The sequence below is a fragment of the Misgurnus anguillicaudatus genome, chromosome 15, assembly GCF_027580225.2.
Source record: "Misgurnus anguillicaudatus chromosome 15, ASM2758022v2, whole genome shotgun sequence".
Taxonomy (NCBI): domain Eukaryota; kingdom Metazoa; phylum Chordata; class Actinopteri; order Cypriniformes; family Cobitidae; genus Misgurnus; species Misgurnus anguillicaudatus.
The window spans coordinates 11,356,740-11,383,812 of record NC_073351.2 but is presented as its reverse complement, the minus strand read 5'-3'; the positions used below and the strand labels follow the sequence as shown (position 1 = coordinate 11,383,812).

General features: G+C 37.8%; 1 protein-coding gene across 1 annotated transcript in view; it reads right to left on the bottom strand.

Moving 5' to 3' along the window:
- dvl3b (dishevelled segment polarity protein 3b) overlaps nucleotides 1–25,793 on the bottom strand; it is a 31,739-nt gene extending 5,946 nt beyond the window's left edge. Inside the window, exons 1-5 of the mRNA XM_055174259.2 lie at nucleotides 25,335–25,793; nucleotides 12,671–12,740; nucleotides 8,281–8,405; nucleotides 4,458–4,600; nucleotides 4,210–4,345 (exon numbers count right to left, since the gene is read on the bottom strand). Coding sequence (XP_055030234.1) covers nucleotides 4,210–4,345; nucleotides 4,458–4,600; nucleotides 8,281–8,405; nucleotides 12,671–12,740; nucleotides 25,335–25,495 — 635 coding nt within the window. The 5' untranslated portion in view covers nucleotides 25,496–25,793. The remainder of the gene's footprint in view (nucleotides 1–4,209; nucleotides 4,346–4,457; nucleotides 4,601–8,280; nucleotides 8,406–12,670; nucleotides 12,741–25,334) is intronic.
- Between the last annotated feature and the right edge of the window lie 1,280 nt (nucleotides 25,794–27,073).

Sequence of the window (27,073 nt, the reverse complement as noted above, 5' to 3'; positions counted from 1 at the left end):
ATCCTTACTTTTCTTTAAAATACTAATATAGTCCTATGAAGTACACATCTCCAATTCATACAGACAAAAAATGCAAGGCATGAATACGTTAAAAACGTTTTCCCAGTACGTTCTTACCAAAATCAACTGAAGCACCGTTTAATTTCTAACTAAATAACATTTGTACACAACTTTGAGGTTCATATGAGGTTTTACCCTTTAACAATACATGCACAATGAACTATCATGTAAATAGCTTGTTATTAAGTCAATCACACATTATTAAGTCAATGTTCATGTCTTGAAAAAAACATAACAAAGAAAATATATGAAGAGTTTGATTCCAAAACACGATAAACGCCATTTTAAAAAAATAGTTTTAAAAAGTAAATTCTTCATTTTACGATATCCGATATCCGCCGTGTTATTTTGTCATCCTTTCTCCCTTTTATCCAAAACACAATAAACGCCACTCCTCCTTTTCTGCAGAATGCAATAAATCCGCTCAACAAATCACAGAGCACCATTCCACGCATTGTAAACAACGTTTTCCTCATCTACTTTGTACTTCGTGATCAACAAGCAAAAACAAAATAGTAATTTTGATGGCGTTGATAAACCTGTGGTGGTTTTCTGTGGCGAGAAAGAAATGTAAGCCATCAAAATCGAATAATTTACATGAGACGCACTCGGGCGAAGGAAAAATTTCGACTGTTACTTGTTCTGACACGACAGCATCAAGCTTCTGTCATGCAAACACATTGACCCCAGGAGATCTTATGAAAAACTTTACATTATTTTACTCAAAGTCAACGAAAATTGAGCAGGACCAAAACATTTTAGAGCTGTCGAAAAAGTTCAGCGATAACGTCCCAAGGATGACAGCAGCAATGACAGTGTTCTTAATATGACAAAGTAAGTGTTTTGAATAATGCCTTTAATGTTTATTTCTTAATCAGTGTATACCACTAGTCAACTAAATGAATATAACATGACAAAGATGAATGCACATTTATACATTGATTTAATAGATTTATAGCATTTTGAAAAATTGTCATGGATTTATTGCATTTTGCAGAAAAAAGAATCAGTTTTTATAATAAATCTTTGAAAATCAAATTATGGATTTTATTTTTTATGTTTTTATAACCTAAAGATGCTATGTGAAAGTTTGTAACAGAAAATAGTGGTTTTCATCTTGTCACTTTCTTGGTATAGAAAACACATTTTTACTAAAATTAGTCAAAATGGATTTATTGCGTTTTGGAACCAAACTCTTCAAATTAAGTTTGTTTCCAAAATGAGATTTAATTTGTCAAAAATCTCATTTTTTGACTGCGCATTCCAGTAAATATCAATCAAACTGCAGTTGGTTTGTTTTGATTTAAGCCTTCATAACCAAAAAATACAGCTAAGTAGCACAATAAAACAATAAATGATAACATAATGTATTGATAAAAAAATGGAGTTATCTCGTTTTGGAAACAAACTCTTCATATATTACACAAACTGGAGATGTATACTTAATTGTTGTAATGAAATATTGTATTGTTGCACTATATTAGTGTTTTAAGGCAGTGGTCTCCAACATGGTGCCCACAATATTTATTTATTTCATATTTTTTATATTAGCTTGGCTTCTTTTATATATGTTAACAATTTATACAATGATAAAACAAAAAGGTTTTGAGTAGACTATATCAAAAAAGTAGCCTTCCAAATAGTTTTTTCCATTGTGGTAGCCCTTGCTCAGAAAAAGGTTGGAGACCCCTATTTTGAAGAAAAGAAAACATGCTTAACACAACATGAGATATTAGCGATCAGCCAACAAGCTAATATCCAAAACAGATATTATGTACATTATTCTCAACTCATATTAGTTCATATGTCTCTTCTAATCCACGTTTTCTGAGTTTCTTTGTCCTGTGGAAATTTGTAAAATGATGTATTTTCCTTCTTTTGATGGCTGTATGACCAGCATCTTTATAAAAACAATAGGTTTAAAGCACACGCTCTAAATGTCCATTCCGCACAGCCTCAGTTTGAAATCAACATGGTGGCGAACTGATTAAGATGAATTATTATGCATCTAGAACAATAAAACACATGCGCAGAGGCAACCTTGATTAAAAGTTTTTAGTGAGATTTGAGCTTACGAAACAAAAGTTATGGTACAGTTGATGTCAGGTTTAATTGTGATTTTAGCACCAGATTTTTGAGATATCTGTGTTTCAAGTAGATAGGACTTTAGTCTTGCATGACAAAAATAACTCCCTGGAGGTGTTGCAAAAATGGCCACCTAGCCTAGTGACGCAATTTCCCTAAAGGGACTTTAATAAAATTCAATTATCTGTAATAATAATCTGAGTACTTTATCATTTCATTAACAATTTTGTATGTTCAAACCATTTAAGGACTCAATAATAATAAAAAATAATCTGGGCTGCGTTTCACGATAACGTTCTCTCTTAGCGCGCTACGAAGACTCCCAAGCTAAACCCCAACTACAGGTTTACCTTTTCTAGGCGTGTTTCCCGAACTGTACCTTAGCGGGTTTCTTAAGGTATACTTTCTTACGTACGACGTTACCAGGTGCTGTCCATGGCGATGGTGCTGAATAGGTTGATATCGATTGCTCGACAATCAATTGTTCACTTTATGTAATAGGTACTTCCCTGCGTTATGAGAGAGCGGTGTTATTTGTTAAAGAAACATTTCAGAAATAGTTCAAGTTACATTTATTAGGAATATCTGGTAAAAATATTTCAAATTGCAAACAACTAAATATAAACCTTGTATATTTTATTTTATATCAAACCCATGCAAAACTCGCAACTTCATGTCCAAAAGTATAATGCATAAACTGCTCCAATGCATCCATTATTCCTTCACTTTAAAGGATAATTTATATTAGGGGTTCCCAATAAATGCGTTGCACAGGGGAATAAGGTGGGTCGTGGAAGTCACCTGGCTTGGCATTACACTTAAATTATATAAAAACAAATTGTTGTTCATTAGTTCACGCGTTTATGTGCTTGGACACTGCGCAAGCAGCGCGTTTACAATGCGGATAATGCTTAATGGACGCATTTCTGGAGCCGCGCCTGTCTGTTTACCTTAAAAATAACATAAAAATATATATTATATGATGTATAAATATATATTATGATTGTTTTAGGTTTTAGCTTTGATTAGTTTTAATGTGGAAAATTTGTTGACCTTAAACAAGCAATAATCAAGTGGAGCATTTTCTTTTGAGTGTTTATAAAGAATATGGCATGCAGCTGCCTCAAAGTTAGAAAACATTAAAAAACTTTGATGCAAAGTTGACTTAACATCAATAATAATATTTAGGAAAATCAACAATTATGATTTCGTGATGAATGTGCTCCCGTGGTCTGCGATTTTACTTGATTTGTTTTATTGCAGCTAAAATAGCCGGTAAACTAAAGATTTAACGGATTTGAAATGCACAAATGAACTAGTAAGATTCGCTGTGTAGCTGCCTGCCATAGTTTTACCAACTCCTCCACCCAAACTCTTTTTTAATCGTTTCTTAAGCCTGTAATAATAGTTCGAAGCTGATGTTCCTTTGAAAAAAAAAATCTAACAACCATCAGTGTAATAATGTCTAATTATGTGAATATTTTATTCTTTAAATAAAAAAAAAATGCATAATTTAACATGGAGTGTACTTCAACTTTTTTTTTTTACAGATATTTAGTTATATAGACTGCAATCTACACAAGCTTTTATCACAGTCATGGCCCCTAGCGGAGTCAAGTGGGATAAGGTATAGCTAAGAGTGCTTCAGACCAACCTTCCGAACGAACGACTTACAGAAGTGATACGTAACTAAGAACGTTTCGGGAAACCCGTATTAACGATAAGGTACAGCTTAAGGTACAACTTAAGAACGACGTAGAGCTAAGAAGGTTTCGGGGAACGCAGCCCAGGTTATAAAATCTGGGCTGATTTTGAAGAATCCCAACCCAAAGCACTGATATGTAAATGCGAGCCATTCTAATCTAACACGTTTTTACATTTTATGTATGACAGTCGAATGATGCACATTTTCAAATTAATTATATTAATTAAGAACGTTGTGTCTATATAATACATCAAATTTTGTTTCACAAAAAACTCATTTCAAAACAAGAAAATAGAAAACTATACAACCGCAGAGATTCAAAATGCAGCACAATCTGATATATTCAAACTGAAATTGACCTGCTAGCGGAGTCATCCTCCTCAGAGTCAAAGAAACTGGTTGTGTCCAGCTCACTGCTCATCAGTGTTGAGGAGCTCTCGTAACCAGCGACGTCTGGCCTGCGCTCCGGCCGTGAGTGACCGTTTAACCTGCCTCCTACAGCGGATACATATCAAACATCAGCTGAGATTAAATGTTATATACTGTATGAGTAAACACCTCCACCTCTTCTATTGCTTATTGATACAGAACAGACAGATAAACTCGCCATGGTCATGCGTGTCCTTCCTACGAGGCCTTTCTCTATCCCTCTCTTTATCTTTCTCTCTTTCTCTGTCTCTCCGCAGCGATGGACCGACTTCACGTTCTGTATCTTTTTCCAGGTCATTTTGACTCCCAGCAGCATTCGCACTGGACAGAGAAATACAGATGGAAGAATGAAGGAAAGGGCATGCGACATTCACATAATACAAAGTCATGAATACCTCATTTAATATATCCCTATTGGTAAGTAAAACATGCTGGTGTTTATGTGCTTTGCCCATGTGAGTGTGGGGCACAAAGTCCAGTGCTTTTGTTTATGAGAGGGGGATTTTTGCCCTTGCTTTGATGTTCACCAGCAGAGGGCGCTCGTAGGTTGCTGCAGTATTTCTTTTACTGCCGTTGGTTGTGTTTCCAGTGATTTAATAATGAACCTGCAGACACAAACACACTCACGCAGTGGGGAGCCACGCTGCCTGGAAACACACACACACAGACAGGAAACACCAGCAGCACAAACAATTACACACGCGCATGTGGTTACATGCAGATAAAGAGACCCGCTGACCAATAATCCCGCAAACAGACCTGTGGGAAAAGCTATGAACCTCTTACAAGCAGGGTAATAAAAAATATCAAAATCTGTAGAGAAATTATGGCTGTATGACTTTGTCAAATTGCCTATTGTGATTATTTTGACCAATAATAATAATAACCACATGAATGATGTACAAACCAGCAAGCATTTCATTTTGTTTCCAATCCGATCCCGCTAAAGTGAACAGCATAGATGGTGTTATGGATACTGGTGGTTATTGGGTCAATGACTTGACGTTAATTATTTTGTGTCCATATGATTCAATTGAATGTTAAAGGGTTAAAATTTCAAAATAAATTTACAGATTACTTGCATACAAAAAAGTCTACAATTTCTGGTTTATTTTTTTTTAAAAAAACATTTGGGGGATAATTGCAAAAATGTCAATGTGGTGTAACTGGTCTGTGTCAATTGGTGTAACTATTTTTTTTTTTAAGAAAATATAAATATATTCATAAAAAAGTGGAATAAAATATAATCATCTAGTTTAGTGTAATATGATTTTTTTTAGTGCTGGGCAAAGATTAATAAGATTAAAAGTGATTTTTGGCATAATATATGAGTATGTGCTGTGTGTAATTATTATGTATAAATAAGTACACACACATTCATGTATGTATTACGGAAACATTTACATGTTTATATATATTTATTTATATTTGTATATATTCCATATTAAAAATAAATGTAAAAAAATTATATATAAGTAAAACAATTCTGAAATGAATATATGAATGTGTGTGTGGTTAAATATACACAATAATTAGACACAGTACACGCACATATATTATGCAAAAAATCACTTTTATTTTGTATGCGATTAATCGCGATTAATCTTTGCCCAGCACTATTTTTTTACATAACTTTTTACATCATTTGTCAAAGATTTAGAAAACAGAGCTGTTTTCAGCATATGTCAGGACAACTATTACAAAAACGCATTAAAATTGACATTTAGAAATATGAAATTTAAATGAAATTTATTTTAGTGTGATTTTTTTTTTTTTTTTGATGATGATTACGCTTCAAAAAATGCTATGAGGTGGATAAATATTTAATATTTCTCATTCTTTGGCGCAATTGCCGGTTACACCATTTGACATTTTCAGGTCCATTCTGTCTTAACTTTCATAACAATTATGCAAATGTATGGTATGTGTGCTTGTCAATGATGTGCATTAAAATCCACAAAAAACTAATTTGTCACTTCCCTGAAATACAAACCAATGAAGGGTTTACTACAATTGCACCCCTACTAAAAGCATGTGATACCACAAAAACATTTTCCATAGTGCATTGTGGGGTTTAATCTGCACGACAATCAGCAAAAAGGTAAAAATCCAGAATGCATTGAATAAAAGTCTCTGCATAAATGGTGTAAATGTTTGCATGTTACTTTTAAATGAACCTGCATGAACCTGCACACAGAGCGTGAATACTTATTTAATTAAATCCCAGCCTTTAGCAGTGTAATAATCACTCAAGGTCTAACTGAAACTTTTCTTTAATAAATTTTTCAGCTTTAAAAACAACACTTTATCTGGAGTCCTTCTCTCAAACACATCCTCACATTCCCATTTAAATGAGCACTTGCAGCGCTCAATGTCTTTGTAGGTAAAACACTGATGTGAATCGATTAGTAAGTCCTTATATGATGGCCTGTAGGGTTGATTAGATTTACAAGTAATGAGGTCTGGAGATTATTGGAATACACACACCGATCTGTGACTTGCACATTTTCTTAACACACTTCTTTTGATCGGACTGATGTCATTAAAGGTATTGACGTCCCAGCACTCTCTGAGGTAAGACTCGGATTAGTGATTTGTTAGAGGAAACTAGTGTCTTTGAGACTGAAAGGTAATAAATTCTTGTCAATACCACGTACTTCCTGTCTCTAACCATCTCAAGCGGCTCTATTTCGTGCATTATTTCTTATATTACTTCAAGGTGGAATATGCAAGATTGCAGATCAATCATTTGTTGTGATGCACTACAAGAACATATTAGTGTTTGTGTCTACAGAAACACAGGTGGGTGATTCTCGCGAAATTAGACTTATGAGGTGTCATGAAAATGTAGAGACAATAATAAGAAATATAAATGTGTCCAAGACCAATTTTCTCATCCTCCACAACAATTTTTATTCATTGTTTAAGCCCTCAAGGAACTAACATTTTCCAAAAAATTAGTTGGAAGGGACATAATTGACTGTGACACTCAAGAAGGCTACCAGGTATGCAGTTCTTATTTTTCTCTCCAGATAAAAGTAAAAATTTTGTTTGTCATAGTACCTTTTTAGTTCTCATTACCGAAACATGAGTTTGTAAATGCATATATTTAATTTAATATCATGTTGCGATAATGATATGTATAATGATAATCTAAAAAATGTAAATAATTATATTGGAAATATTTTTTAAATCCTCTAAAAATAATGGTTATAATAAGTTCAGACCTTAAAGGTGCAGTGTGTAAATTTTAGCGGCATCTAGTGTGAGGTTCCAAATTGCAACCAACAGCTCAGTTCACAGCTCACCCCTCGCTTTTGAAATGCATAGAGAAGCTACGGTAGTCACCACAGGACAAACATGTCATGATTGGAGACAACTTAATAAAAAAGTTTGTCCGTTAAGAGCTTCTGTAGAAACATGGTGGCACAAAATGGCGATTTCCATGCAAAGGGACGCTCGGTGTATGTAGATAAAAACGTCTCATTCTAAAGAAATAAAAACATAACGGTTCATTATGAAAGGTCTTTATACACCCCTGATAATATAGTTTTGTATATTATTTTGCATTTCTGTCAAGAGATCCTTCTAAAATTACACACTGCACCTTTAATCTTATATGTGCAAAAAAAATTGATGGTGGACACCTTCTAAGCTGGCTTTCGTGAAAATCACCCAGTATTGTCTTATTTTTTTTACAATTTTGTTGTGCTCTGGACATTCTGGCCAGCCTTTGGCCAGTGGGAATGTAGCGCGCAGCCAATAATGCGTAATGATAGGCAGCTGACAGTGGGACGCACCAACCAGGTGAATGATGCTACAGAAATGGCCGTTTGTTTGCACACAGATATAAAGCACTATGTACTGTGTATGCATGGTAAGTAAAGAAAGACCATTGAATTACTAATATACTCCAACAATGAGTTATTTTGGTCTGCTGGTTTACAGATCACACACACACACACACACATACAGTAAGGAGCAGCTGTAAGGTTACTGACTGGAAGGAAGGGGGTCTAGAGTCTCCAATGCCTCCTGTCCTCTCCAGAGGGGGCGGCAGCTCGGCTTGAGCGTCTGCGCATACAGAGCCACCGTCAGAACCATGAGAGCCGTCTGCAGACACCAGCTGCACAGAAAGAGAAAAATCATACAATAAACAATGAGGTTAAAGATATGCTTTACTAATGCAAATATGGCATTATTGGACATTTAAAGAGAAATTTGTAATTTGTATCTTTGTTAAAGTGCATAAATTCTTTTACACAAAATAATGTACATCTTGTTTATGTTTAAATGTATAATGTTTAAGTGGTGGTACTTGAAAACCGTGTGCATTAATGTTTATCCCACCCAGTGCAATGCCCAGCCTGAGCCTTCCATTGTGGATGCATACAAACTAAAAAACGAGTCAAAACTATTTTCTGTGCTAATCGACAGCATGCCAGAGCCAAACTAGCATTAAACCAGAAACATACCCGTAACAAAATGAAACAAGGTGTGAATCTCCTTCCGACTAAAAGTCTTCTTCATGGTTTAAAGGAAAACACCACCGTTTTTCAATATTTTACTATGTTCTTACCTCAACTTAGACAAATTAATACATACCTGTCTTTTTTAATGTGTGCACTTCATCTTTGCACGGCGCGTTGTGAACGTGTTAGCATTTGGCCTGGCCCCATTCATTCCTTGGGATCCAAGGAGGGATGAATTTGGGGGCCACCGGACACTTCCAGGTTTTCCCTATTTAAGGACTGTTAGATGAGTACTTGTCATTTTGTGCCACCATACTTACTCGTGTAACTACTCATGTAACAGTCTCCAAATAGGGAAAACATGGAAGTGTTCCGCGGCCTCCAAATTCATCCCCGCCTGGATCCCAAGGAACGAATGGGGCCAGGCCAAATGCCAACACATTCCGATTCGCCGTACAAAGATGAAGTGCACGCATTGAAAAAAGATAGGTATGTATTAATTAATCTAAGTTGAGTTAAGAACATATTAAAATATTGAAAAACTGTGGTGTTTTCCTTTTAAACAAACTCAGGACACAAGGGGGGCATGTAATAGCTAAGGAGAAAAACAAATGAATCAAAATGCAATGAACTCCCTCATTAAAGTCTTTTCGAAAGACATCATTCATATGTCTGCTGGAGAAACAGTCCTGTGACACTGGCCACAATGTGCCAAATTTGATTCCCAACACCACCCAAAATCTGATTCAATCTTCTTGTTACGGATGGGATATTTCAGGAGTGTTTTTACCCATCCTGTGATTTCACTTAGTTAATCCAATCAGAACTATAATAGAAAGGGCACAGCAAAAATACAGAAAGTGACTTTTTCAAAACAACACCTACAGACGGAAGAAATGTAGTTAAGGACATTATTTTGTATTTAAGCAGCTGTATTAACACAAAGGGTCAAAGCGACACAGTACCGCCACTGACCACTAGATGGCCCATTTGCAAGAGACTTGCAACTACAGCTTGTTCTACGACAAGCAGAGCCAAATCCCTCCCAGCCTGAATGCTTCCACAGGTTCGGCTCTGCATGGGAAAGTTGCTGAAACGGGGGCAGTAAGAGGACGCACATATTTCTCTAGCCCCAGGTCCCTGCCTCTCCTGGCCGGCGCGTTGGAAAAGAGCATCTGAGGATGGCATGGAGTAAAGCAGCGATAAAGAGCACACCTTGTGTTTCTCCATGGAATGGGGGATTTGAGAGACAGGGATCTGGCAATATAACCTCGATGCGTGTGTGTGCGCTCGAATCCATGTGAAGAAATCTGTGTGTTTCTCTTGGCTGAACAGAGCAGGGTGTGTGTGTGTGTGTGTGTGTGTGTGTGTGTGTGTGTGTGTGTGTGTTGTGGGTGTGTGTGTGTGTGTGTGTGTGTGTGTGTATGTGTTTGGCATGGAGCGATTCAGAGGAAGGTGATGTGTATTCCTGCTTTGACATACAGCAGCTTTATACAATTGGCCGTTAAATACAACTAATAGGAAAGTCAACAATATGTTACTTACATGTGCACTCGACTGTAAATAATACAGTGGAATGTAAGTGCATTGAAAGGGCACACAAGAGTCAATGCCTCTGCTTTTGGATGTGTGTGTGTGTTTGTACAGGTGTATGTTTTTTTATTTTATTGAAGCGAAACAGCACTCATAACCCATTTTGACTGTCACGTGATGTATTTTAAACATGATATTTAACGAGAATGAAATTAGGGGCAGGATTACATTAGATTGTGAAGAAAAAAAAAGATTAAAATGCACAGGTGAAACACCCAAAGATGAAAATAATGTCATTAATGACTCACCCTCATGTCGTTCCAAACTCATAAGACCTCCATTCATCTTCAGTACACAGTTTAAGATGTTTTATATTTAGTCCTAGAGCTTGTTGACCCTTCTTTTAAAATCTACATACGGTATCCTGTCCATGTCCAGACTAAAGTCACGTGACTGCAGTGACGTGTATGACGTGTTATGCTCAGACATTTTTGTAAAGTTTTTTTTTCAAACTTACAGCGTGCGTCTCCCTTAGACTGTAAACGAAGCCCGGGCGCACAATAAAAACAAAACATCTGGGGTGCACCAGATAACACGTCAGCCGTGTCGTACGTCATCTGCATCACTGCAGTCACATGACTTTAGTCTTGCGCATGCACTTCACAACAGACGCGGAAGAGAAGACTATGCTGAATAAAGTCGCAATTTTTGTTATTTTTGTCCAAAAATGTATTTTTGATGCTTCAACACATTCTAACTGACCCACTGATGTCACATGGACTACTTTGATGATGTTTTTATTACCTTTCTGGACATGGACAGTATACCGTACATAGATTTTCAATGAAGGGTCAACAAGCTCTCGGACTAAATATAAAACATCTTAAACTGTGTTACGAAGATGAACGGAGGTTTTACGAGTTTGGAACGACATAAGGGTGAGACATTAATGACATTATTTCCATTTTTGGGTGAACTATCCCTTTATGTCTCAAGGAACAGTCACACTAGAGTTTGAGCATGCAGATATTTTCCAGACAATACTGCGAATATGGGCGGGGTGCGCTTCGTCAATATAAGTTCATTGGCTTCGTCCATTATTGCTTTTCTGTAGCGAGGAAGATAACGCTGTGACATAGCGTTTTTCTACTGGTCACATATTTCCACGTGATACGAATTCGCAGGTCAAAGTTAACCAGACTTCAACTTTGGTATGCAGTGAAATGCGAAAAATCTTCTCACATGCTTCTATTTTTGGTCTTTAGTTCTGCTTTTGAGGGGGTGGGATTATAGACTTATCGTTACAGTCGCGCGCATCTACTGCTGTGACATCATCGTAAACACAATATAAACGCACAACACAGGAGCAACAAAGCATATGATGGAACGGTAATTACACGTCACATTTTAGTATCAGTACGACTCGCTAGGGTTGCCGCGGTGACAGAATTTTCCCACCGGTTAATCGGCGCGTCACAAACCCATCGTCTGGTCGGTCAGCTCGCCTCGCACACTGACTGACAGAAATAAATGAAATCTGACACCTGCTGCTCTGTGACGTGACGCGCGTTCAGCTCCGCTGAATTCAGGCAGCAGACACATTCAGTTCTTAGTGTTTGCTCTCTCTAACGAAACTAAATGATTTAATTACACGAAAATATTAAAACGACGGTGAAAGACGGTGTCGCGGTGGGCAAGTGATCTAACCGGTGAGAGGCTGAAGCACCGGTAATCACCGTTTTACCGACTATCGCGGCAAGCCTACGGCTCGCTAACCTCAACTGAGTGGAAAACCCCCCAAAGTAAGCTGTACCAAAAAAGAGCTATTAATTAGTAACATGCATTTCACTGCTATAAATAAATAACAACAGAAAGTAAACAGTAATTTTTTCATTTCATGTTGCCATCCCAAGTTCATCTTCTTAGCATATATCCACTGACAGACATCACAGAAATAAGTGACGTATTACCCAATAACATTAACACACTCAGCAGACAAAAATCTTCCAACAAATGCCAAAAAACAACCCTACCATCTTAAAGCTACAATAAGGTATTGAAATTCCATTCAGCCTGAACACACAAGACACACACACACACAGATTAAAATATCCTAACCAATGCATGTGAGCAGATGTTTGCTAACCGTTTAACACTTGCGGTCAATTTAACGCATCCAAACACAGACACACGCTTGACTGACTGATCACTCCCATTGCTGGCTTCAATGATATTCACACTTTCCTCACACCTGAGCCACTTAAAACAAACCAATATCACCAGAACCAAGATGTGGAGAACTGTTACATTCTGAGGTTAATGAAACACAAGAAGGAGAATTGAGATGAGGGAAGTTTAGGTTTTTTGTATGTGTGCAGTCACTCACCCACGACACAACACGTCCGTTGAAGCAGGGTAGTTTGGCGTTGTCATCAGATATCTCTTCCTTCACCACACTGTAAAGATACAATGAAACAACAGAAATCAAATAAATGTCCCGTCTGTGTACACGTACGAGTCAAATAAACTGCTTTGCAAGGCTGTGTGTTCAAGTGTGCGTGTATGCTCACGTACACGAAAGAAAATTAACTATACTCCTCGCCTTTTGTCCATACTGATGTTCTGTCAACAAAAATGAAGATATTTGAAAATGCTGTTTCCGCGTTGTAGTGTGGATTGTAAAAATTTAGTTTTTTTTAAAGCTACGTTGCATTTTTAGTCATGTGACACAGCCGTGTGACCCATTTAGCCTAAAGCTAGACACTGGACGACCGTGTACCACAGTTGTTTCGGTTAAAGATATGTTAAAGATAGCATTTCAAAGAAGCATAAAGTAAATAAACGTGTGACGTAAATGACGCATTAAGAAGCGTCTTATGGCATAATCTTGTGCATTTCAGTGACGTAAACATTACTTGATGTGAATGAACAACATTTTTATACTTCAGGCTTAAAATGTTTTCGTTCGACAACGTATATTTTCTTTACAATTTGGCCTTTTGTCCATATTGATGTTCTGTCAACAAAAATTAAAATACTTGAAAATGCTGTTTCCGTGTTGTAGTGTGGATTGTAAAAAGTTAGTTTTTTGAAAGCTACAATGCGTTTTTAGTCATGACACAGCCGTGTGACCCATTTAGCCTAAAGCTAGACACTGGAAGACCGTGTACCGCAGTCGTTTCAGTTAAAGATATGTTAAAGCAGCATTTCAAAAAGCATAAAATAAATAAACGCATGATGTAAATGACGCATGAAGTCTTACGGCATAATCTTGTGCAGTTCAGAGACGTAAACATTACTCGATGTGAATGAAGAGCAGTTTTAAATGAAAACACACACGATTAGTGTAGACATAGAATGCACTGAAGCATTGCAAATAACTCCTTAAATTTGGATTTACTCATTAAGTTAAACAAATAACATGAACTTTTGAGACAAATGACAAAGCAACAATACATGAAAAAATTAAACTAGATTTTAGCATAATCTGAAGAAAGCGTGAGTGGTGCTTAATGTCTATGCAATACTAAATGGTTGCCAAAGGATTGCTAAATAGTTCAGTGGTTGCTTACTAGTCCTGGTCATAATGACCCCAGACTCTGGCCCAAAATAAGACTTGGATCCCTCTTTCAACAGTTTTATCATACATATTGTAAGGTATTTCTTTTAATGAATTATTTAAGGTGCTAGCACAAAGTGTGTGAGGTTAAACACTGAAGGTTATGAGTTTGATCAAATCTAACAATGAGCAATAACAATGATGCTTCCTTAGAAGCCTCCTCACACCCACACAGGTTAATTTAAACACCCATAAAATAAAATTCATTGCACACGCCCTCTGCCCCTCTCCCTTCCCAGCTGCTCCATCAAAAGGTGCTGACCCTGACTGACTCCTGTCGCCATGGAAACCTTTGTCAAAAGGATGAGAGTGAAAGACAGCTGGCTGATAAACCACGTCCGGTTTTCAGACATCTATTAATAATAAAAATCGATTGAGCAATCAAGATTGCATTCATGCAATATAAATCTCGGCTATCTTCAGTCACACACATCTCATAGCACAGACCAAAGCAGTAGTGATATAACCATGAAGCTATGCTACAGAAGAAAAATGATGTGCATCGCAGAATATGCTCTTGCTTCCTGTAACCAAAAAAGTCTTCGCTGCCACATTTCATTTAATCTATTTTCAATAGATGGCAAACCCATCCATCTGATGCATGTTGCACACATCTTTCTCATAACAGCAAGCTTGAATATCATTGGCTGGATTTATGCAGCCCTGGGAAGTAACCACTTAATTTACCAAAAATATGTCTAATATATTGTTCTCCGCCTATATAGATAAAAGCTCTGTCTGAGAAATGTAATATTTAATGTATAAAATATATAACTCTCTATATATGCAAGACCCAATTCTGTTCTGTTCCCCCGCTCTCTATTTCGTATCTTTCTACACCTCCCTGTGAGGTTAAGACATCAATCCTATAAATAAAACAACCAATAGCTCATTTCTAAGTTCAGATCCATCCAAAGATCCTATGAAACTTTATTATCTGATCATCATCTTCTTCACCAGACCAGCAATAGGAAAATGTAATTCACATAAAATGAATTCAAACAGATGTTGAAATCAATCTTTAGCTTAACTTATTAACTCTCGCATTCAGGACTTTATTTGTGTCGTACATCCTCTCTTTCGCTCTCTCTCTCTTCCTGTTAGACAAAGCTGATCTAATGAAATCCTTAAGCAGATATTGTATGTGCTGAATTCACATCTGTTGAAGTGATGAGTCAGAGACCAAGATCCATTTCATTCTGTCTCTGTCATGTGTGTCCATAACCAACCTAAAAAATTGGTTATGGACCAAAGGAAAAGGTTATAAATCTCCTACTCCTGTTGGCCTTGGTCCTTAAAACTAGGGATGCACGATATATCAGCCGACATATCGTTATCGGCCGATAACTGCTTATTTTTAATATTATCGGTTATCGGTCTGATAGCAAAATTAGGCCGATAAATGAAAGCCGATAAATGATGGATTATTTTGGTTTGTTGAACCACTTCACTTGCTCATTGCTGGCCATGTGGATTATTGATTGGTGCTTTCTGTGACATAGCACGAAGATGACACATGTTGCGGGCTTAAGAAGAGTATGCTAGTCTAGCGCAAATACAAAATGTCCGCGGCCTGGGAGTTTTTCATTGTGAAAATAATATGAATATTTATCGGCCTATATATCGGTTATCGGCCCCCAAATATAAAGAGTTATCAGCCAAAATTTCCATATCGGTGCATCCCTACTTAAAAAACACACACATACAGAGAGAGAGAGAGAGAAAGAGAGAGAGAGAATATGCTCTAAATCTTTATTTAACCAGTGTGCTTTGCATAAGTAACCGATTATATCCCACAGTATGTAAACAAAGGCCTCAGTTTGGAGTCCTGCATTGGGTATTATGATTGACATCTATCTGTACATTTCAATCTGAGCACTTTGTTGCTTTAAGTGAACGGATTTCACATTGTACCACAGCGCGGTCTCTAATCCTACTTGGGCTAAAAACTCAGCAGGCATGGTGACATAATAAGCTCAGAGAGCTCCACACCTCCTTTCTCTCATTCTGTTCCTCTTCTCTGCACTCTTCATTCCTTTGACAGCGTGAGGTCCCACTTCTCCTGAAGCATTTCCTTCTGAAATCCTCAACTAAATAACAGCAGAAAACCTCTTCCCTGAAGTAATATTTCAGATTTTACAGCTTGGTAAAGGAGGTATGATCTTTCACTGTGGTATTTTTGCTTGAAATTTGACACCAAAATGTTTCAGATGGTATATTACATAATTATGTAATAATAACTATTTTTCGATAATCAGTCCATCCAACATAACTGAATGGACCCGAACAAAAAGATGGTTTTTCATAATAAATGCTATTAAAAAATGTTGATATATCAACACTTGGGACTGCAGATCTGTTCAAATCGGTATTAATACGCCATGTTTCTACGCTTCATCATCATCTTATATTTTAACAGCATTATTTTGCTTTCCTTGAGCATGCATGACATTCAAAACATATCACGGCTATTCAGCATAACTGATCAATGAAACCTTACTTTTATTTATTACACGGCTCGTTGGAATGCTTGATTCTGATTGGCCAGTCGCGACATTTGCAGGTTTGTTATTAACAAATAAAAACACATAAAACTAATAAACACGGTAACCTGGATGCTGCAAATTATTTTGACAGATAGTTTAATATTACACCATAATTAAATTATTAAACCAAATGGTGAGTTCATGACTAGGGCTGGGATAAACAATTATTTTTTAAACGATTAATCTAGCGATTATTTTTTCGATGCATCAATTAATCTAACGATTCATTTTATCAGTCCAATTCGATTTGCTTTTTGGTTTATCACAGTGTCAGTTAGACTCATAGGGCCCTATTTTAACTATCTAAGCGCATTGTCTAAAGCGCACAGCGCAACGTCTAAATGGGCGTGTCCGAATCCACTTTTGCTAATTTAACGACGGAAAAAATCGTTTTTGCGCCGAGCGCATGGTCGAAAAGGGTAGGTCCTATTGTAATGGGAGTATTTTGGGCGTAACGTGCAGTAAACCAATGAGAGTCACAGCTCTCATTCCCTTTAAAAGCAAGCTGCGCTGGCGCTATGTCTAATCCCTATTTAGATGACGGACTTTGTAAACTGAAAAACTAAGCGGAGGAAGAAGATCCCCAGTTTAAGATTAATGTTAAATAATTGTGTTGTTTTTCCCTTATATTGAAATTGTTATTTTTTTATTAAAACCTTTAAAACCCGTTTTCTTTTAGTCATGGAAGTAAAAAGCAGGCTTGTAATTGCGAATGGTCAAGTGTCGTCAAATATTGACGACATGGGGTGAGACTGTGTTACTTTAAATGTATGGCTATCCAATATCATCAAAAAATAATTTACAAGTATCTAAGATAAGGTTTGTACTCTAAATATACTTTATTTGTAACAAACAGGAGATAAAGAAATTACAAACGGCTCTCCTAACGTTTCAGCACTTTGGACAGCGTTTTTTTTAGCAAAGAGTTTTTTTAAGCATTACTTACAAATGTTTCTCATCTCGCCATATCCACAGGTACAGAGTCATCATATACAATAAATCCGTGAGGTAGCATTAAAAAAAACATTTAAAAACAGACGCATTTGTTTACATATCAGGCTGCAGGTAAAGCAGCTCTTTGCGCCTTCTAACGTCTCATAATCAGTCCCCATTTATAAATATGTCCAAGAGACTCAATAATAATCTCTTAAATTCAATCCTTTAATCTTTCATATTTAAAAGCATTTTTGTGCTGCTGCGCATTTATGTACTTTGTGATAAGCAAACCCGCGTTGTCCTCCCGTTTATAGGCGCATATTACTAATGCGCTCTTTAAATAACATAAAACACATTGCGCCATTGACTTTAGACTTTAGACCAGGTTTTTGTTGGTCAATGGCGTAGTCTATTTTAGTTGCCTCAAAATAGCAACGCGCCAACAATGCGCCTGAACACACCTCGTTTTTCAGACCAGAACGCCCATGGGCGCAAAGGGGGCGCAAATGCATTTGCTATTTAAACAACGCGGCGCTAAACGTGAAAATTAGGGTGGAAACTAGCGAAAGACACTTGCGTCGCGCATTGCGCTGCATTGCGCTGCATTGCGCCGGGTGTAAGATAGAGCCCATAGACTGTAAAAAAAGATGGATGACGCCTGTTCTCTCTCTTCCATTGGTGAAAAGTGAAGCCACCAGTGTCCTGATACGGTGCGGACATCTTGGGTCTTGAGTCTGCGCAGTAGCAATTTTGGGACCAGTCCTGCGCAGTAGTGAGCAAGAAGTAAAGCCGCGAAAGCAAGGCCCTACCCTCGCTCTCGCAGAACACGCATATCACAGCTGTCAATCATGTAGTGACACCACCGTTTTTATAGCATTAAATAACTAACTAAAAACAAACACTTGAAATTACATCACCGTGATAAAAACTACACTAAATGACAGAAACCAGCTTCGGAAAAAAATTATTGAAGTGTAATTAAATAGTTTAGTTGGTCTCAAGTCCCTTGGGCTTGTGCGGCACGCTTGGTTAGACTTGAAAAAGTGGAGTAAGATGAGGCAAGTTATTCATTTATAAGTAGAGCCCTATGATTTTCGCGATGCGGATAATGCGGACGGAATCCAAATGCATGAAAACATTTTCCTTTTGTGTAATGTTTTACGCGCAAACAGGGTTCGTCAAAGCCCGGAACATAGCAGACAAAAAAGGTACAGTATACCGTACTTTCTTCCAGCGTCCGCCTTGCGCATGCGCACGTCTGCACAGCTTTACAAGTATATTTACAGGACATTCACAAATTCAGGAAACAGCAGATCCACCAATGCAGTGAATAAACTGTATGAGTGAGCGCTCCCACAGCAACGTGAAGCTCCTGACATTCATTTATCAGCGTGTATAGCTCGTATAATAATTTTATATTCTAATATAACATAATATAATATTCTATATAATCTATATTCATTGAGTTGAATTGAGAATTGAGTACAAAAATCGTCCCCAGGAATCGCAATCAAATCAATTTGATATAGCTTGTGAATCGAAATCAAATCGATCTAGAACATCCAAATCGATACCCAGCCCTAAAACCTACCCATATCTGAAAGGTGATAAAAGATAACTATCGAAGGAAGGATGAAACTTTTTTGTTTGAAAGCAGAGGGTTTGATCTTTCATTTCATATATTGTATGTTTATATATTTAAAGAAGAAAATTTTCTGGAAGGCATTAAACTTTTGTGAAAATCATGAAAAAAAATTTAACGCTGGGGGCGAAAGAGTTAAAACGGGTTTTCTTCACGGAAAGAATGCCTTCGTTAAAAATGAGCAAATAAAATATTTCAAATCAATATTTAATGTTCCTTACCTTACTTATGAGGTAAATAGCCGTGTAATAACGATAATGTACAGGTAACTAGTTGTTTTTGCAAAACAAGCTCCGACAGTGTGATCAGAACCTGACGCAAAGCAAATGGGTTTGTATCACACTAAAGGGGTTAATTTCGTGATGACAACCGGCTGCCTATACATTATCCCTTACCTAATTTTGTGCAGGTTAAAAATCTCCTTCATTTAACTTCTTCACAGTACATCAGCTCTCATTTCTTTATTTTGTTCCTCTTGTCTGCATGTCTTCTCTCCATCTCTTTACCATAGCCACAAAACATAAAAATACACAAATATTTGCACACGCACAGTGTGCTAGCTCAGTGAAAATGGGACATTGTGTGCAGACGACTGCTGTGTGTAGACAGGAACCATTGATTTGTAAGCAAAGCTGATCTCTAATGAAGAGATCTTCCTTCTTCATAGTCTGAGCTAATTAGATTTAGTCTAGAAAATAGAAGAGAGAGAGAATATAAAAGAAGATAAAAAAGAGGGATGTACGTGTAAGCAATCCCAAAGTGCTCTGAGACACAGTCAGGCCAAGGCCTAAGACCGTCATAAAATGAGATCCACAGAGACCCATCAAAAATGCTATAACCTGGAAAAAGCACACACATAAAATATGCTAATACTTTTCAACACACTTGAAAAGCTGTACCCTTCACAAACAGCAGGGAGAGGACAAGACAAAAAATAAAGCATGGAAAGTAGGTCAGTCTCAGATATAACAAGTCAGCATGTGAGGAAAAATGCTCAGGTTTGCCAGACTGACAAATCTTGGAAATCACAAACACCTTGAAAGAGATTAAATACTGTATGTTACTCACAAACCATCTTCTTGATGCCACACACACACATTATCTCTCTCACACAATCTGTCCATCAACACAATCCGCCGCAAACTCTTAAAAAGCAGATGATGCAGTATGCCAAGAGTGATTGTATGCTGTCCAACTCACTAGTCTCCAAATATCCATCTCTAACAGTGTTTCACCAATGTCCTGCTTTTCTGTGTCAAGATCCTCCATCTGTCTGTGAAATGACTGTATGGGTGCGAGTCTACTATAATGATAATCACGGTGCTAATGACCTTCCTGGCCCTGCAGCTGTTATAAGAGAGACCCAAGAGAGAAGCTGACAGAAACACACATGCACACACAGTGTGAACATTATCATCATACTCTTTATATTCCTATACTAAGTCTATAACCCCATTCACACAGCACTTCTGGTCCCAGAAAATCTCCGTAAAATTGGCGCAGAGGCTTCTGTGTGAATGCAAACAAGTCCCGTAAAGAGGACCTTTGCCGTAACATTCACAAAAAGCATTTTGTGTAAACAAGACGCAGAAACAATGCCGTAAGAGGCGTGCCGCCGTGAGGACGCGTGTGTCATGTTATGGTTCAGCTCTTTGACACAGGGACTTAAAGGAATAGTCTACTCATTTTCAATATTAAAATATGTTATTACCTTAACTAAGAATTGTTGATACATTCCTCTATCATCTGTGTGCGTGCACGTAAGCGCTGGAGCGCGCTGCGAGGCTTCGATAGCATTTAGCTTAGCCCCATTCATTCAATGGTACCATTTAGAGATAAAGTTAGAAGTGACCAAACACATCAACGTTTTTCCTATTTAAGACGAGTAGTTATACGAGCAAGTTTGGTGGTACAAAATAAAACGTAGCGCTTTTCTAAGCGGATTTAAAAGAGGAACTATATTTTATGGTGTAATAGCACTTTTGGGAGTACTTCGACTCGCCTGAAAAGTCCGCTCCCCTTCTCACTCTCATAATGGGAGAGGGAGGGTGTTACTGAGCCGAGTCGAAGTACTCACAAAAGTGCTAGCACGCCATAAAATATAGTTCCTCTTTTAAATCCGCTTAGAAAAGCGCTACGTTTTATTTTGTACCACCAAACTTGCTCGTATAACTACTCGTCTTAAATAGGAAAAACGTTGATGTGTTTGGTCACTTCTAACTTTATCTCTAAATGGTACCATTGAATGAATGGGGCTAAGCTAAATGCTATCGAAGCGTCACAGCGCGCTCCAGCGCTTACGTGCACGCACACAGATGATAGAGGAATGTATCAACAATTCTTAGTTAAGGTAATAACATATTTTAATATTGAAAATGAGTAGACTATTCCTTTAAACGCAATCAACATTCTCAACTAAAGAAATGTCGGCAAACTGGACTATAGCAGAGATCAGGGAGGTCGTCACTATCAGCACTAGGGCTGGGTATCGATTCAGATGTTTCAGATCGATTCGATTTCGATTCACAAGCCATCGATTCGATTTCGATTCTCGATTCAATTTTCGATTCTGGTTCTCTGGTTGGTTTTTATACTCGATTCTCAATTCAACTCAATGAATAGAGATTTATTAATACAAATACTATATGAATTAAAAAAGAACAGTGAACAGCAGTTAACAGGTGGGTAATTAATAAAAAGAAATTAAAAGCCACAACACTATCGCCGTCGTCTTGTTTGCAAAATCTAAAATGCTTCCATACCTCTGACTTTTTATGTGAAGGTGGCATCAACGTCGATGAAGCACCTGAAACCGCCATTTTAAGCACTGAATGAATGAATGACAGGCTCGCCTCTCGCTCCTTGGTAACATCGCGCAAGGCAAAAAAGAGGCTGACATCTAGTGGAGAAGACTAGTAATTAGATTAACGTTAATCTTACGTTCAATGTTTACGGAAATAAATATTAAAAAAAAATAGATTCTGCTCTTTGAGAATCGATTTTGAATCGACCAAAAAAAAAAAAAGATTAATCGAAAAATCTATTTTTTTGCCCAGCACTAAAGCCATGATCATTCACCAGCATGACAGAACAACGCATCACGCACTCCTTATGATCTTGTCATAAACACAAATCAACAAATCCATGCGCGTGGTTTCCCGAGGGAGAAAAATCACGGATAATTAGCAGACTTCAGACGCTGTGGAATAACCTACCAAGTGCAAAACTTATACATCACTTGTCTTTACGGGATCTTTATGGTATGTTTGTGAATGCACGCAAAGATTTAGGATAATCATTGGCAGTGTGTAATTTTTAGAAGGATCTCTTGACAGAAATGCAAAATAATATACAAAACTAGGGGTGTATAAAGACCTTTTATAACGAACCCTCATGTTTTTATTACCTTAGAATGAAACATTTTTATCTACATACCGAGGGTCCCCTAACATGGAAGTCGCCATTTTGTGCCACCAGGTTTCTACAGAAGCCTTTAACGGACAAACTTTTTTACGAAGCTGTCTCCGAAGATGACATGTTTGTCTGGTGGTGGCTACCGTAGCTTCTCTATGCGTTTTAAATGCGATTGGTGAGCAGATAACTGAGCCATTGGTTGCAATACGCAACCTCACCACTAGATTTCACTCAAATGTACACACTGCACCTTTAAAACTGGAAAAACAGTCGCAAACATAACATTATCTACATGACTGACATCAGTGAGCTTTCGTAACATTATTAAGGTATCTGACATGAATATGTTTTTTTTTGTTACATGTAATAGTCTTCGCAGCATCAGATGTATTAAATCTACAAATGAAGAATTTCGTTGCAAAACGAGATAAATCAATTTTTTAACATTTTTGTCAAAACATGTTTATTATTATGTTATCATGTTATTATTTTGTTTTATGGTGCTACTTAGCTGTATTTTTTAAGTTATGAAGGTTTAAATCAAAACAAACCAACTGCAGTTGCATTGAAATTAATTGGAATGCACAACCAAAAAAAACGAGATTTCTGAACAATTAAAAAAAACGGTGGTTATCTCGTTTTGCAACGAAACTCTTCAAATATACAGATGTTGCAATATTAATCAGATGACGCTGAAAACCTGCCAGACTGCCGACCGTCGGCTTGGGGTGTACCGAGCTCAAGACATAAATATATTCATTTTGATACTACAGTCTGATCTCATCCGTGATACATTTGCAAGATCATCTTCATGTTGTCATACTACATGATGTGAGCCCCAGTGTCGCAACACATTCCTGACACGCGATGAAGTCACCACAAGAAGTGCATTGCTGTGTGAGTGGGTTAAAAGTAGCTTGAAAGCATAAAGGTCCAAATCTGGCATCCCTGATAACAAATTACACCTCTCATTGGAGCATGAAGCAGAGGATGTGTGCGGTTGTGAGCAAGAAAGATACACCATGCATGCATGAAGGAAGAAATCTAACTCATTGATAAAGATACATTATCATTACAACACCACCACAACATTAGATACTGTGATACGTAAAATGATTTTCAGAATGATACCTCAATAATAATTTGATATAATCTGATATAATCATAACATATCCACGTAACTCAATATCACAATCACTAATCTGCAACTAACCAGCCTGTTGTTCCAGGTCACTGAGATGCCAATGTTTTGATTTGGAATCACACTCAGCGTAACGGGCAGAGATCAAGCAGATCTGTTTTATATCACGGCCTGGTGGTGAAGAGTCTGGACGTGATTATACCACACGACATTGAACAATGGTTGGCTGCTGCTCACCTTGACAAGCTGGTTTGGACAGTACACAGATACAAACAAGCAACGTGGACAGAAGAAGAAAATGTGCCAGGAGGGTCCTGTTTTGCAGGTGTCGGATGGGTTTGTGTAGCTTGGCTTCTAAAGAAGAGCCCTCTGGCATGCCGACAAAAGCAAACAAAAGCAGATCACATGGACTTGAACTAAGAAATATGACACTGTTCTTTGTGGGTTAACAGTGACTGTGAAAATCTGGTGCGCTCCGTTGTTTCCAAGTCGGCATTCCAGACCTCGGCCTATTGCTTTGGGCGGTGCAATACAGCACTAAAGTGCACTTCACCTCTCATAAACTTGGGAAAGACTATGATATAACTGGGGACATAATGACTTTTGACTTATTGTGTGGCTTGGCTGGTAAAGCACTGCGTAAGCAACGCAAAAGTCATGTGTTCCGATTTCCACGGAGCTCACATTAAAACGTAAATCTTGAATGCAACAGGGTTCCCACTCAAATGTCAAATTTTCCCTAACTTTCACTGACTAAAAAGCTGAATTTCCATGACCTATGTCCTGTGAGCCTGGATAATGTAGTGTACACTGTGAGTTTATAAAAATGTAGCTTAAATGCGTGAAATGAATAAACAGTGCCAATAAACAGCTGTTTAAATTGTAGGACCCGGAAATGGCATTCCTTATGTCACAAGTTAACAAGCGGATTAAATTTTGATGAATGGAAACTAAAATTTAAAGCAACAAACAAAAATCTCTGACATTCCATGACTTTCAATGTCTGGAAAAGACCTTTGAATATTCCATGATATTCCAGAAATTCCATGACCCGTGAATAGTTCCTTTGCATCTCAACACCGAACATTGTGCTTTTAAATAGTATAAAATAATATTGGGTAGCATGAATTGGGTTAGGGTATTTAAACAGGGATGAATTAATGAGTATTAGTGTTGATCTTGGGATTTTCCATGTTTCCCATAACTCTCTGAACCATGGAAAATTAATTCATACCTAACTAGTTACTGAACCTGACAGATTCACAATGATGATGTTACAGTGTAATTACCTGATTACTGTAAGTAGAGTAATAACAATGTATAATGTAATCACTCACTGTAATTGTTATTACATTAACGTGAAATATTTGAAAGAAAGAGGCAGTATTACGTAAAAGTTAACCTGGTTTATAGGTTCACACCTGATCTGTCATGAAAGCAGGTGTCTTGTATGCCCTAAAAACTGAATGCTTCAGACTTTGAACGGCAATCCTCCTCCCATTAACAAAGCCTTTAGATCTGTATATAAAGACCACTGATTACACAATAGCACTAAGGTTTCTTACCTGGTTATTATAAAACGACTCGAAATATAAGCTATTACATTGTTGTCTAAGGAAAAACGTGATAAATGACCAAAAACAGCGGTTATTAAAAAGTGTCTCTCTGAAGTAACGATCCTCCTCACTGACACGAGCAACGGACGATATACAAAGGACTGTTTTGTATTTTAATACGAATATTGCGCCTTACCCGAAATCATCGTCCATGGATTTGAAGAAAAATTTGTAGTTGGGTTTATTAATGACATTCTTGAAGTCGGCGAGGGTGACGCTTTCGGCTGGTATGGGTAGTTTGATGAGATAGGGAGTCTCCTGGTCATCGAGATGATAGATGATCTTGGTCTCCGCCATGGCGGGCCGCTGCTGACGGACAGGCCGCGCGCATCAGCCCCACAGCGGCGCGCGCCTCCTGCTTCCACCGCTTCTTCTCGAAACCTCTGCACGCTCTCTTCATTCAACAGTATCCCGACAACGTACTATTATTACGGTCGTAAGTAATTTAAATGTATGTAATATCAGAATTATATATGAGTAATAGAAGATCCTCGGCGTTTTCTTTATAGAATAATATCTTTACAGGTCGGTCCACACTTGGCTCCCTATCAGTACTGTTGCTTTTCCTCCTCTGTGTCCTTTTGGAACAACTGTCGGCCGATGTGAGATAGCCCCTCCTATCGATTTACACTGCACTCCCTCTGCAGGTCGAGTTATAAACATACTTTACTACTCTTCAGCTTACTTTCATTTCATAGTTTTGGTCTGCGTGTGGGAGCAGATCATGAAACAAGCAGCCTTGTTTACTGAATATTTATCGCTTAAATTTACATTTAAATCTACCTTTTGAGTGTTGGTTATTATTATTATTATTTTTATTTTTGTTTTTAGTAATGTGCATTAGTAATAGCAAAAACGTACACCTGAAAAATCGTTGCTTTACCTGAAGTAAACAAAAATATATGGATAGTGATTTACTGTATGAATTGTGTGCCAATGCTGCCATCTACAGATCAGAAATATAGTCCAGACCAGCTCGTGCTACTCCCTCTTGCCCCTGGTTGTGTCTGACTATACTTAGGGCTGCTGTAAGGAAATGGCACAAGTCTACAATCTGACCGACCTCTGTCACTACCAGTCATTTCTCTCTTCTTTCTCTGTTACTGTCACTACAGCCAAAATATTCTACTTTACCACCAAGGTAATTAACACACCTAACACAAAGCAGCTGTTCAAAACTTTCAACTCACTCCTCTGTCCCCCTCCTCCTCCTCCAACCACTTCCTCGTTGTCAGCTGATGACTTTGCAAACTTTCTTACCAACAAAACAGCATGAACAACCAATTTTCTTCACCACAAACCTCAGAACACACTACATTTACATTCAACATCCATTTCTCCACTTTCTCTTTGCTGACTGACACTGAAGTTACTAAACTTCTCTCTTCTCTCTGTCTCTGAACGACCTAATAGATGACAAGCAGTCAGGCTTTAAATGCAACCAGTCCACCAAAATGGCACTGCTATTGGTCATGGAAGCATTATGACTAGCTAAGGCAGAATCCAAATCCTTGGTTCTGATTCTGCTAGACCTGCTTTTGACACAGTCAATCATCAGATCCTACTAGCAACCCTATCACCGCTAGGGATCACAGGTACTCCTCTCCAATGGTTCAAATCTTATCTCTTCGATAGATCCTTAAGGGTGTCGTGGAGGGGTGCGCTGTCTACAGCTCACCAGATGGTGACTGCATGGGGTCCCTCAGGGATCAGTGCTTGGTCCAGAGTTATTTTCTCTATCTACACATCATCCTTAGGAGCCATCATACAGGCACATGGCTTCTCCTATCACTGCTATGCTTATGACACCCAGATCTTCTTCCAATTTCACCCAGACGATCCCACCATAGCAGCAAGCATTACAGCACATCTCGG